General features: G+C 45.5%; 1 protein-coding gene across 5 annotated transcripts in view; it reads right to left on the bottom strand.

Moving 5' to 3' along the window:
• The window catches only part of LOC112220724 (forkhead box protein J3), a 167,447-nt gene that overhangs the window by 33,386 nt on the left and 120,542 nt on the right, over nt 1-13,519 (bottom strand). For all 5 annotated transcript variants that reach the window (XM_042331381.1, XM_042331388.1, XM_042331385.1 and 2 more), the window contains exon 3: nt 2,252-2,326. In XM_042331381.1, the coding sequence (XP_042187315.1) occupies nt 2,252-2,326 (75 nt within the window). The remainder of the gene's footprint in view (nt 1-2,251; nt 2,327-13,519) is intronic.

A 13,519-nucleotide genomic window follows, 5' to 3' on the forward strand; every position in this document is an offset into this window, starting at 1 on the left:
TGTTTAGACCAATTCACATAACCAGGATACACTAAATATAGGCCCACATGGTCCAACCATGTGAGAAACTAAACACAGTCGGGGATACTAGTAATACTTTTCCTCTCCTCCAAAGTGCTGAGGGGCACTTTTAGGGAGTTACTAGAAATGGCCGGACTATGGCCTATTCCCACAAGGTCAATAGCTTTTTACTAGGGATGCACAATATATCGGTGAACAAGATGTCTAGTTTAATGCCAATGTTAAAAAAATGTCAAATCTTCTGTGCATACAATTGCGCTACACAGCATTCCTAACCTAGCCCACAATGTCTGCTGTGTGGATCGAGCAGTCAACAAGTCGAGCAGTCATTTGAAAGGGTAAGAACATTTCAGAGAGAACTCAAAGGTGAAATCCATTAAAGCCAAAATAATGGAATTCATTTCCCTTGACAATCAACAGTTCTCTGTCATGGGTGATGCATTCGCCGACTGGTCGTGCACCGGTACACACCTCCAAGTGCACTATTTTCCTTGATGTTGCCCTACCGGAGTTACACAGTAATAGCCTCACTGGTATTAGCTTCACAACATACATACTATGGAACGCTATTTGGGTCTTTGTGTCAAAAGACACAGTAGCACTGTCAAAGCTGTACTAAAAAGTCTGCAAACAAGGAAACACCGGCCACAAATGATGTGTTACAATACTGCGTTGGTAATAAAGCATCATTTGTTCCCCCGTAACTCTGGGGTAGCTAGCTTCAGCTTGGCACCTAGCTAGCACCAATACAACCAGCCTGAAAACAATGACCAGTAGAAACTGCAGTCATTTTCATTATTCTTAGCAACTATTTAGGAATCCTTGTGAGTAAGTATTAGCAAGGTTGCCACTTGTTGTTCGCTATTGAAATTCAACTTCAGTTCATGAAAATAAATAGCAAGCCAGCTACTTAACCCTGTTGCCCAAAGCTAACGTTATAAGCATCTAGCTGGCTTCATCTGGCTAGTGAGGCTCGACCGGACTGGGTTATGTGTTGTGAAGCTAGCCACAATAAAGATTAGGCACAAGTGGAATTTGCAGTTTGCCTTCAAAATAAAAGAATGTCATTGACAGTGATGCAAATGACTACAAATAGTAGAATTATGCCATACTTTTATTTTGAAGGCCAATCACAAAGTCCACTTTTGTGGCTAACTTCACATAGATGGGTCTGACCACCATTAATCAAATAAGAACCGGGTTATTTAGATGACACCTAGCTATATAGTTAGCTTGGTAACTATAGCTACTGAAAGATTATGTCGTTGTGTATCTTTGACACAAAGACCCAAATGGGGTTCCATAGAAATCCTGGTTGAGAATGAAACTGCTGAACAAATGAAAAACGAAACAGCACAGTATGTGAAAGAAATGGGTTTTGATGATGTTTTACTGGTAATGGGGACATACGTAAACGCCACAAATTAAATTTTTGGTCAGTGTGGGGTGTGTGTAACCTTTATTTAACTAGGCAAGTCAGTTAAGAACAAATTCTTATTTACAATGACGGCCCGGACCGACGGGACTCCCAAACCCGGCCGGATGTGATACAGCCTGGATTCGAACCAGGGACTGTAGTGACGCCTCTTCCACTGAGATGCAGTGCCTTAGACCGCTGCGTTCATGTGTGTGTGTGTTAACTATTTAACTGTACTAGAATGCTTAAAAGGAAGCTAAAATTTTAAACATCGTTATCAGGGGGTTTTTTGGGCAAGGAAAATATTGGATATCAGTATCGGCCAAGAATGTCATATCGATGCATCACTACTTGCCAGTCTTAAAAAGAACTCATTTACATTTCCCATTCAAATTTGTGGGGGTGGATTGTGCATAACAGATTAAGAGCATGCCATGCATTTCTAAACTGGCAGCACTGGCAGAAGTTCAAAGCTAACATTTTTCTAGAGCAGATGGCATTTATATGTGGCATATATATATATATATATCTAGACTGCTACATTGACCTGTGGATCTATCTATATATATATATCTCTAGACTGCTACATCGACTTGTGGACATATCTATCTATCTATATCTATCTAGACTGCTACATTGACCTGTGGACATATCTATATCTATATATCTCTATATATCTAAATATATCTATATCTCTATATCTCTATATCTATCTATCTAGACTGCTACATCGAACTGTGGACAGCAGCTGTTTATTCCCACTCCATTTACTGTCATCTCTGTATGTTGGGTTTGAACCGACAGTCCTCTTACCTTTCCTGGGTCATCTTTGGAGCGAGGCACTTTGAGAAAACACTTGTTCAATGACAGATTGTGCCGTATTGAGTTCTGTGGGGGGGAGAGAGAGAGAGAATATCAGGGTTAGAGCTTAGGGATAAAAACATAGGAAGAGGTCTCATGTCTTTGAGAAGAGAGCATATCATATTTCAAAAGGGAATCTTGGTAGCATGCTACACGATCATCCTGTGTCAAGTCATTTCCTGCTGTCAAGATCAACTTTTAATTACACCCTGAGGAATGAATCTGCTAAATCCATGACTAGACACACTCAGTCACTAGATCTTTATCTTGAACCTGGCCAAAGCCACTAGGAAGACAGGGTCTAATCTACCTGGTAACAACACTCTGGAGACCACAGCAACCAGGCTTCTTCTACTTCTCAAATTACATGGGCGCCAAAAATTAAAACTCAACTTGAATTAAGTGACACACGCATCCCGAATGAGTCCCTCTCTGGGATGATGCCTGATATGAGTTAACGATACACAAGTCTCCTTGGGGGGGAAGGAAATACATTATGGAGATCATTCTGAAAGTTAACTCATTATGGTGTTGGCTGGTCCTCACCGTCAGAGAGAGGCTGATTTATCAGGCTGATCAGGGGCTTGAAGCAACATTGATGATGGCTGTAGAGTGATGCTCCTGGATTAATAACAGCCAGGATAGAGCCAGCCAGGCAAGCAAGCAGGCAGGGCCCTGGAATCAGCAGGAGCTGGGCAAGCCATGGGCTTAGTGGACTCACTGAATGCGCGCATCTCCACTTCATTTTATGCAGTAGTATTGATAGATATCGGAGGATCCCAAAGCTTTTTAGTGCAGCTGAGTTGGACATAGGTTGATGTGAGATGAGTACACAGCCCACAAGATGGAGCTAGTTGTAACATCAGTAAAGAGAAAGTAGTTTTGCACCTCAGTAGGCTCAGAAAACAAAAATATATTTAAAAACAAACATAACACACTTATCAAATAATGAAGAGGCATATCAAACCCCAATATCTGGGGTATCTGGCAACTTAAGTATTTTTTAAACCTCCTACTTTGGGCTCCATGTGCCATTGTGTAGTTCATACATGCCTAATCTATGAGCAGAATTACTGGCTTACCTCAATTATCCACTAAATATGAATTAATGCTACACAAAGGGTAGTACGTACGGCCCAGTACATCACTGGGGCCCAGCTTCCTGCCATCCAGGACCTACATACCAGGCGGTGTCAGAGGAAGGCCCTAAAAATTGTCAAAGACTCCAACCACCCTAGTCATAGACTGTTCTCTCTGCTACTGCACGGCAAGCGGTACCGGAGCACCAAGTCAAGGTCCAAAAGGCTTCTTAACAGCTTCTTCCCCCAAGCCATAAGACTGATGAACAGCTAATCAAATGGCTACCTAGACTTTCCCCCTACCTTTGCCCCTAACTACTTTCCCCCTACCTACATGTACATATTACCTCAACTAACCTGTATCCCCGCACATTGACTCAGTACCCCCTGTATATAGCCTCATTTTTGTTACTCTTTTTTACTTTAGTGCATTTAGTAAATATTTTCTTAACTCTTATTTTTCTTAAAACTGTCTTGTTGGTTAAGGGAGTGTAAGTAAGCATTTCACAGTAAGGTCTACACTGGTTGTATTCGGCACATGTGACATTTTATTTGAAATCCCTAGTTTGAAAAGTGTTTTCTGGAAGCCGTACGGCGCCATTTCCCCTAAATTGTCCCCAGCAATTAGTTTAAGCCAATAAAAAATATATGTATAAACATTTTTTTTAAATCACCTTTATTTAACCAGGTAGGCCAGTTGAGAACAAGTCCTCATTTAACTCTGCGACCTGGCCAAGATGAAGCAAAGCAATGAGCTTCAACCCCTCGCCATTTGAGTGACAGCTAGCAAGATGCACACCCAGCAGAGTGAGAGAGAACAAGAGATCACAAATCTGCACATGTGATGTAGCAGGTCATTTTCAGGGAAGACTTTTGGCTGGTGAGCGCTACTTTCACAACTACTGACTAAAAAGGTACACAAAAGTACTGGAGAATCTCTAAGACCCAAGTAAAAGCACCCACTTTCCAGACTCAGCCGTCAAGGAGCAGGAGTGGTGAGGAAAGGGGGATACCTAGTCAGGATACCTAGTCAGGATACCTAGTCAGGATACCTAGTCAGGATACCTAGTCAGTTGTACAACAATGCATTCAAAGCCAACCCCTCTGAGGAGTGGTGTGTGCGTCATGCATTTGATGTCAGAGAGAGGTGCCTGTATACAGTGCATTCGGAGAGTATTCAGACGCCTCGACTTTTTAAGTTAAGGAAAGTTAAGGAAAGTTAAGTTAAGGAAATAAATAGGCCATGGTGGCGAAAAGTGACGTTGCAGGCTAGCTCAGTGAAGGCCTTCAACTTGAGTCTCTCAATGAGTCCGACCGGGGTGACGCCAGCTGCCATTAGCAACTAAATGATCCTTATAACATCTGTGCGCGATATTAAAATACATCGGTTCCCAGCCCCGCAGGAGGCCTTTTGCCAGGCCGTCATTGTAAATAAGAATTTGTTTAACTGACTTGCCTAGTTAAAGGTCAAATAAAAAAAATGTCTGGTATAATAAGAAATTATTGGTACCATGGTCTTAAAATTTTTTGTTTTTTAAAACTAAGACTGCAAATTTTCAACTCCCGTTTACTGCTAACAATCCCTGCAGTATTGTGTTCGGCCTTCAACTTCCATGGCTTCAATGAGATGAGGCAGTAGTAGTGCTCAACCTTTCACAGGGAGAGAGGTTGCTCAGTCTTCATTTAGGGCCTTCTTGCGAGTCTAAATCATTGATACAGTCATCTATCCCAACCCAGCCTAGATTACTGCCACTGCATTAGAGTTGTACTTTTTAATGAACTCTTCTCTGGCAGCACTCCACTGCCCTGACAGGCTCTGTGCTCCAGCAGCACGCTGTATTCTGTCAAACACGCTCCCCTCTCTAAGCTTACACATCACTGGTGTGAAACTAACAGGCTGGGGGTCATTCATGGGAGAAAGGGTAAAGCGGAGTGAATAGAAGCGTTTAACACATTACAACTGCAGTGTTACACAGAGAAACCTGATGACACCCACTTCTGCTTCTGGTGAGAATCCTCCCAATTAAAGCCAGTTAGCCATATTAATGTGTCTGTTTTGGGAAAAGCAACATTACAATTAGCCTAAGCATCTACAGTACGCAGTATGTTACTGCCACACAATGAGGATGGAGCAGCCTGATAGGTACCTAGTACAGATCCAGTGTTAACACAAGTACAGGAAGTAGAAGGGATCATTGAGTATGAGCAGTAATGCAAATTTAGTCAGACAGAGCCGAGTGCTGAGCAGGGGTCCAGCCCAAGCACTGCCCAGCATGTACCTGCAACCCCCACAGTGCAGCTCATGCTCATCCACTGTGTGAGTCTCCCACAACCGCCTCCCACACACCACAACGTGTTTCCTAAAGAACATGGTGATCTAACACACCGGGACAGCAGTGAAGGCGTAAGCAGTTCCGCCCAGCCCTGACATCCCTCCCCACCTTCCCCCACAAACACACCACCGCGGAGCGGGGAGCTGCGGCACAACAGAAGGGCCACCAGGGGAAAGTAGGTCACGCTGACCCCGTGCTCCGTGTGTCAAACGTTCAGAGTGAGCCAAAGGGACAGGCGGTGTCAGAACCCTGCTCCTCTCCTCACAGGCAGGGAGGGAAGGGGTCAGAGCACCCTGTACACACACCGCTGAGAGACCCAGGGGGACTGCAGCCTCACAGGACACATACTGACATGCAGGGAGGTAGACGTCTCACACAGAGAACCAGTGAAGAGCGGTCGGTCTCTCCACAGGTCTGTCTAACGTTCATACACTTACACTAATGCTGTCCTTCCCTGCTGCTGCATCTCTGCCTCAAAAACATATCCTCCTGACAGGCATCCCAACACATGGCTTTTCTGACATTTCACACCTCATGTAAAGTTAAGTATTTACTTGTGAGCCTTTTGCAAACGTCTATCTTACTAAGTAAGGGAAGGCCCGGACACGCTCGTTAATTGTTTAGATTCAACTCCAAATGGGATGACTCTTAAATACCTTCGGATTTACAGCATGGTGATCAAAATGTTTTCCCCAGCAAGTAAAAGAAGCAGGAATGTATATTGCATAACTCAGAGCCGTTCTAGTGGAGTTGAAGTTGATTTCTTATGACACCTTTCCCAGATAATAACAGACACTAATGTACCACACACACATTCACTTTACACTACCAATAAAGCCAGGGGCGAAGACCCTTCAGACTGGATGGGAGAAAAGCCCTCATGATGAGGCAGATCCCCGTTTTGGACCAATCACAAACTCAAATTGTAAACAGGTGTAGACTAACAGTGAATTTTGTACTTACGGGCCCTTCACAATTATGCAGAGAGAAAAATAACGAGGAATACATACAAAATAAGTAACGATAATTTGGCTATATGCAATGGGTACCAGTCGATGTGCAGGGGTACGAGTTAATTGAGGTAGATGTGTTCATATAGGTAGGGGTAAAGTGACTAGGCAACAGGATAGGTAATAAACAGTAGCAGCAGCTTATGTGATGAGTCAAAAGAGTTGCTACAGATATTTGGGTAGCTATTTGGTTAACTATTTAGCAGTCTTATGGCTTGGGGGTAGAAGCTGTTCAGGGTCCTGTTGGTTCCAGACATGGTGCATCGGTTCCACTTGCCGTGCTTCCATCCCATTTAGATTCAACCCATCTCTATGAAATCAACATATCATTTCAACAATAACAATGAGACTTATGAAAGATGGCACCCACAAGGCTTTTAAGAGCAACTTAAAAAACAAGGGCCAGCGCAGCCACTTCAAATATCCATTTTAGAGTGACTAAAGAGGAGAAAGAATGACAAATAGCTTGTCTGCAGTGCCCTGTAATCAACATGTGGGTAGAACCCCATGTGATTGACTGAGGCAGATAGAAAGAGTTGAGCCACATCTTCTGCGGTGCATACCTAAGATCTAGTCCAGTCATACAGAAAGGGATGTGATCTTTCCGATAAGGCCTGAGAGCCCGCGAGAGGAGAGCGAGAGAGCCCGCGAGAGGAGAGCGAGAGAGCCCGCGAGAGGAGAGCGAGAGAGCCCGCGAGAGGAGAGCGAGAGAGCCCGCGAGAGAGAGCCCGCGAGAGAGAGAGCCCGCGAGAGAGAGCCCGCGAGAGGAGAGCGAGAGAGCCCGCGAGAGAGAGCCCGCGAGAGGAGAGCGAGAGAGCCCGCGAGAGAGAGCCCGCGAGAGGAGAGCGAGAGAGCCCGCGAGAGGAGAGCGAGAGAGCCCGCGAGAGGAGAGCGAGAGAGCCCGCGAGAGGAGAGCGAGAGAGCCCGCGAGAGGAGAGCGAGAGAGCCCGCGAGAGGAGAGCGAGAGAGCCCGCGAGAGGAGAGCGAGAGAGCCCGCGAGAGGAGAGCGAGAGAGCCCGCGAGAGGAGAGCGAGAGAGCCCGCGAGAGGAGAGCGAGAGAGCCCGCGAGAGGAGAGCGAGAGAGCCCGCGAGAGGAGAGCGAGAGAGCCCGCGAGAGGAGAGCGAGCGGAGAGAGAGCCCGCGAGAGGAGAGCGAACGGAGAGCAAAGAGCGGAGCGACGACACGAGGCGGAAGGAGAGAGGGCGGAGCGACGACACGGAGCGACGACACGGGGCGGCGACATGGGGCGGCGACACGGGGCGGAAGGACGACAGGGTAAAAGGAGAGAAAGCAGAGCGACACAGGGTAGAAGGAGAGAAAGCGGAGCGACACAGGGTAGAAGGAGAGAAAGCGGAGCGACACAGGGTAGAAGGAGAGAAAGCGGAGTGACACAGGGTAGAAGGAGAGAAAGCGGAGCGACACAGGGTAGAAGGAGAGAAAGCGGAGCGACACAGGGTAGAAGGAGAGAAAGCGGAGCGACACAGGGTAGAAGGAGAGAAAGCGGAGCGACACAGGGTAGAAGGAGAGAAAGCGGAGCGACACAGGGTAGAAGGAGAGAAAGCGGAGTGACACAGGGTAGAAGGAGAGAAAGCGGAGTGACACAGGGTAGAAGGAGAGAAAGCGGAGTGACACTGGGTAGAAGGAGAGAAAGCGGAGTGACACAGGGTAGAAGGAGAGAAAGCGGAGTGACACAGGGTAGAAGGAGAGAAAGCGGAGCGAGAAAGAGAGGGTGAGAGCACCAAGGCGAAACAGGACTGACACAGCACAACTAGGATAAAACCAAGGTAGGGACCAAACTGTGGTGAAGATAAAGCACTGGCACAGTAGATTACTTTACACTGTTGTTGTGACACATTTCATACAAGGCCCCATTCCTATACAAAACACACACAACTCTGCTTCAGAGACCTCCACAGGGGCTAAGGAATGTAGCACCTTCACTGTCTATTTGTAGTGGGTGTGGGATGCCTTGAACGCCACAGCGTTCCCACAGCAGGGCACCACCTTCCTCTTTCTCACACACACACACACACACACACACACGTTATGCATGGGAGCACACACAGACACACACAAAGGTGCTAAACTACAGTCTGACCCGGTGCAATCTCACAAGATGTTTTTAATCCTTTTAGTAGTGTGAAGAACAGTGACCCCAGGGTCGTAGAGATGAGGCCTTTTTGATTGGCTGTTTCTAGAACCGGGTGAGATGAGTCAGGTTAGGAATAGGTTCTACCTCCCAACATTCTGCACACCTCACCTTATACAAGCCAACCACATAAACCATGTACTGAAAAGGCCTGCCTTAGACGTTCCTTCATTCCCCCTTCGCCCCAACACACTGCACACTAGTGTAGATGCACACAGCCAAACGCCGGCTCGATGCACAGCACAGATCTCTCTCAAGTCCACTAAAGTACTGAGAGACGCGAAGCACACACTTGAAAAACCATGAAGTCAACTGCAACGATTTTCAACTTGATTATTTACAAGCTTCAAAGGCATTTGATCTGCCTCCCTTGGCATCTAGTAGCAGTGCTGGCGTGCTAGGTTTTAAACCGCCTTAGTCTCTGATCTTTACTCACTTGTATGTTGTTTTAATAAAACATGAACAGTTTGCTTGCTGCAGCAAAACGCATGCCAAGGTGAAAACTAATAAATATGAAAGTGCTATTACACCACGTAAGTTGAACACCATCCCATGTGATGAAGACAAGGAGAACAGTCAAACATGTCGATCACAAAACCCTGTGACGAAGACCCTATCTAGAACATGTTGAGGTATTACAGTAATTTAAAAGAAACATGCTCTTCTGCAAAGTGAGATTACACCAAAGGGAAATTGTCTTTTGAATGGTTAAATTAAACCCATAATTCACATTATGAGCACAATAAAATGTGTGTGTACAGAAATTTAAAAGACAAAATAAATGCATGAACATAGCCGCCAAAGAAATCAGTGGTCCTGGTAACCACATAACTGGTTCAGTATCTCTCGCGTATCAAGTGTACAATAATGGTTTTGCATTCATCAGATAGTTAAAGCTTTTAATGCACTGACTATTTAAAAAGGTTTCTCCTTAGCATGGTTGTGACATGCTTCAGACACAGTACAATAAAAAGCAACTGCAACAAGCAGTTTTAACCCCAGGTAAAGCTGTGCTGACTACACCCACTGGATAGCCAGTGGGAATTGACTGCCACGGTCATGTGATTCTATACAGATCTTCGAGATCTGATAGGCTACAAGTCATATTTCATACATAAGTACAGGGACAAGTTCGGCAAATGACAGACAGGCAGGTTCGTAGGAGCGTTGGTACTGGAACCGAAAGGTGGCTGGGTTGAATCCCTGAGCTGACAATGCAATAATCTGTCATTCTGCCCCTGAGCAAGGCAGTTAAACCCACTGGTCCCCGGGCGCCGATGACATGCTATCGATTAAGGAAGCCCCCCGCACCTCTCCAATTCAGAGGGGTTGGGTTAAATGCGGAAGTCACATTTCAGATGAATGCATTCAGTTGTACAACTGACTAGGTATCTCCCTTTCCCATCCATCAAATGAGTATAGAGCCGTGAAGCATTGGAGGCCAGGCTTATAAAAATACTATACTAGTTAAGAGTTCAGGTGGCCTCCGCATGACAAAAAGGATTTACCAAGATACATTTCAAAAAATGACTCATTTGAGTCAACAAGGAGTTGGAGCACTCAACAAAAAAAGGCAGAGATTAATTTATTACAGCTCACTTGAATCCATTGTTCAGGGTGAGTACACAGGTGACTGATGTTTCAACATCAATCTGACAACTATACTAGTTACTCTGGCTGGGAAGGTGTGGGAGACATTGAGCTCCTTTCCAGACAGGTATGCAGGGGCCAACATGGTCCTGGCAGAGAAACTGACACTCCCCCTGGCTGGACTGACTAACACGCCAGTCAGTCAGTCAGTCACTGAAGACTGTCTATCCAAAATGCACACACAGATATTGTCCTTCAAAACAGACATTATATAGAGTATTCCCCATATTCTGGCTTTCCAGTTTGGCAGTGTGAGATCTGTGATCCTCTCAGCACTAAGTCAAGATATCCATCTTCATCTGATGTGCAACTTTGTTGAAGCCCACATATAGGAAGGAGTATAGCCACAGACAACACGGCTCAGCTGACAAACTAACAGCTAACAAAGTGTTCATGACAGCTTCACCAAGGATGTTCCCTTTTCAGCAGAGGAAGAGATTTGGAGACCAACACTGAGCTCAACCTCCATCACACCCACATCTTTACCTGCTTTGTTGAGTAAGCTAACCTTGAACGGGGTCTGCAGACATTTAGAAAAGCCTGTGGATGCATTCAAAGTTAAAGCCCTGACTTCAGTGAAATATTTTACTTTTTTTTTTGAAAGCCTCTATTTCAAAATTGGAAGTCGGGTTGGCTGCTGCAAATGTATTTGAAAGGCTGTGGGGAAAATGAACTTAATTTAATACTGAATGACAGGTCAACACAACGACAAAAGATCTGAGCCACTCGTCTGAAGCCTCTTTTAATCATAGTCCTTCAGAGAGCTCTCCCCCGCCTGGTGCTGTGAGCAAAGCACACACAGTCAAAGGGCTTTCCACAGCCACTCACATAACTCACTGCAGAGACAGAACAGTACAGGAGGATAGCTACTGTAGCTAGCGGACTACAGCAGCCTACAGACAAGCTCAAATCATTTCACTGCAAATGAGCACCCTTAAACAGATGGGGATGGCACTATTAAATAGATGATCTACTCTGTAAATCTATGAATGTCAGATCTGCAGCATCCAGATGAGGGCTCACTGCACTAAAAATTTTTTTTTTAAAACAGTATTATATATTTATGTATTAACCCATCCACCACCCGCAACTTTTTTTAAATAGATTTTTTTTTACAGCTTTTCTGCTACTTCTACTATCTAATCTGATCTCCAACTGTGACATTTCAAAAGAGGAAACAAAGACACATGACAGGTTTTCAAAAATGAGGGAAAAACAATAGCATTGCACTTAGCCGTAGCCATTTGACAAAACACGCAAAACAGTAGTGAATTCACAATATTTGCCTTAAGACAGAAGAGCATAATAAGCCTGGCTGCTACTGTACATTTGGTCCATTTCTTTGAGCGATGCAGGCTTGCGCTTTTGGGCTGTTGTGCTATACATGGTTCCCTCTCTGTCTGCAGATGCAGCGCCAGGCCATGAGAGATTGGAGGCAAAATGACATCCTCCAGTTTATGCTCCCTGAAAGCCTTCACATACTCTCTGTTCCACATGAGAGATCTGATGAAAGCCGTTTGTCAGTACGCCATTTAGAGCATCTTCACACTCAACTGTAAAAATACCATCCTCTACACATATTACTCAAAAAGGTAAACTTGTGTACTTTCTAATTCGACTCAATTGCTACCTCCGGAGGTAGAGCACGACCCTCGGCCCAACAGTTGCCCCCCTTGAAGAAGGGCAGAGTAAACAATTGTCTTGGTGAGCCATCACTCCTACAGTATACATGGTAATACCAGAACAATGTTTTAGAAACAGCTGAAATGAACATTCTCCTCATATTTAACGTTTTTTTCAAGGGGTGCATCAGCTTTATAATATTTAATATAAACTCAGCAAAAATAAAAGAAACGTCCCCTTTTCAGGACCCTGTATTTCAAAGATAATTTGTGAAAATCCAAATAACTTCACAGATCTTCTGTGGGAAACACTGTTTCCCATGCTTGTTCAATGAACAGTTAATGAAAATGCACCTGTGGAACGGTCGTTAAGACAAACAGCTTACAGGAAATTAGGTAGGAAATTAAAGTCACAGTTATGAAAACTTAGGACACTAAAGAGGCCTTTCTACTGACCCCGAAAAACACCAAAAGATGCCCAGGGTCCCTGCTCATATACGTTAACGTGCCTTAGGCATGCTGCAAGGAGGCATGAGTACTGCAAGGAGGCATGACGCCTAAGACAGCGCTATAGGGAGACAGGACGGACAGCTGATCATCCTCGCAGTGGTAGACCACGTGTTGCACCTGCATAGGATCGGTACATCTTAACATCACACCTGCGGGACAGGTACAGGATGGCAACAACAACTGCCCGAGTTACACAAGGAATGCACAACCCCTCCATCAGTGCTCAGATTGTCTGCAATAGGCTAAGAGAGGCTGGACTGAGGGCTTGTAGGCCTGTTGTAAGGCAGGTCCTCACCAGACATCACCGGCAACGTCGTCGCCTACGGGCACAAACCCACCATCGCTGGACCAGACAGGACTGTCAAAAAGTGCTCTTCACTGAGTTGCGGTTTTGTCTCACCAGGGGTGATGGTCGGATTCACGTTTATTGTTGAAGGAATGAGCGTTACACCGAATCCTGTACTCTGGAGCGGGATCGATTTGGAAGTGGAGGGTCCGTCATGGTCTGGGGCGGTGTGTCACAGCATCATCGGACTGAGCTTGTTGTCATTGCAGGCAATCTCAACATGGTGCGTTACAGGGCAGACATTCTCCTCCCTCATGTGGTACACTTCCTGCAGGCTCACCCTCCGTCATGAGGGTCGAGTAACCATTGATTTCCTGCAAGACAGGAATGTTAGTGTTCTGCCATGGCCAGCGAAGAGCCAGGATCTCAATCCCATTGAGCACGTCTGGGACCTGTTTAATCGGAGGGTGAGGGCTAGTGCCATTCCCCCCCAGAAATGTCCAGGCATTTGCAGGTGCCTTGGTGGAAGAGTGGGGTAACATCTCACAGCAAGAGCTGGCAAATCTGGTGCAGTCCATGAG

The sequence above is a fragment of the Oncorhynchus tshawytscha genome, linkage group LG02, assembly GCF_018296145.1.
Source record: "Oncorhynchus tshawytscha isolate Ot180627B linkage group LG02, Otsh_v2.0, whole genome shotgun sequence".
NCBI classification, from domain to species: Eukaryota; Metazoa; Chordata; class Actinopteri; order Salmoniformes; family Salmonidae; genus Oncorhynchus; species Oncorhynchus tshawytscha.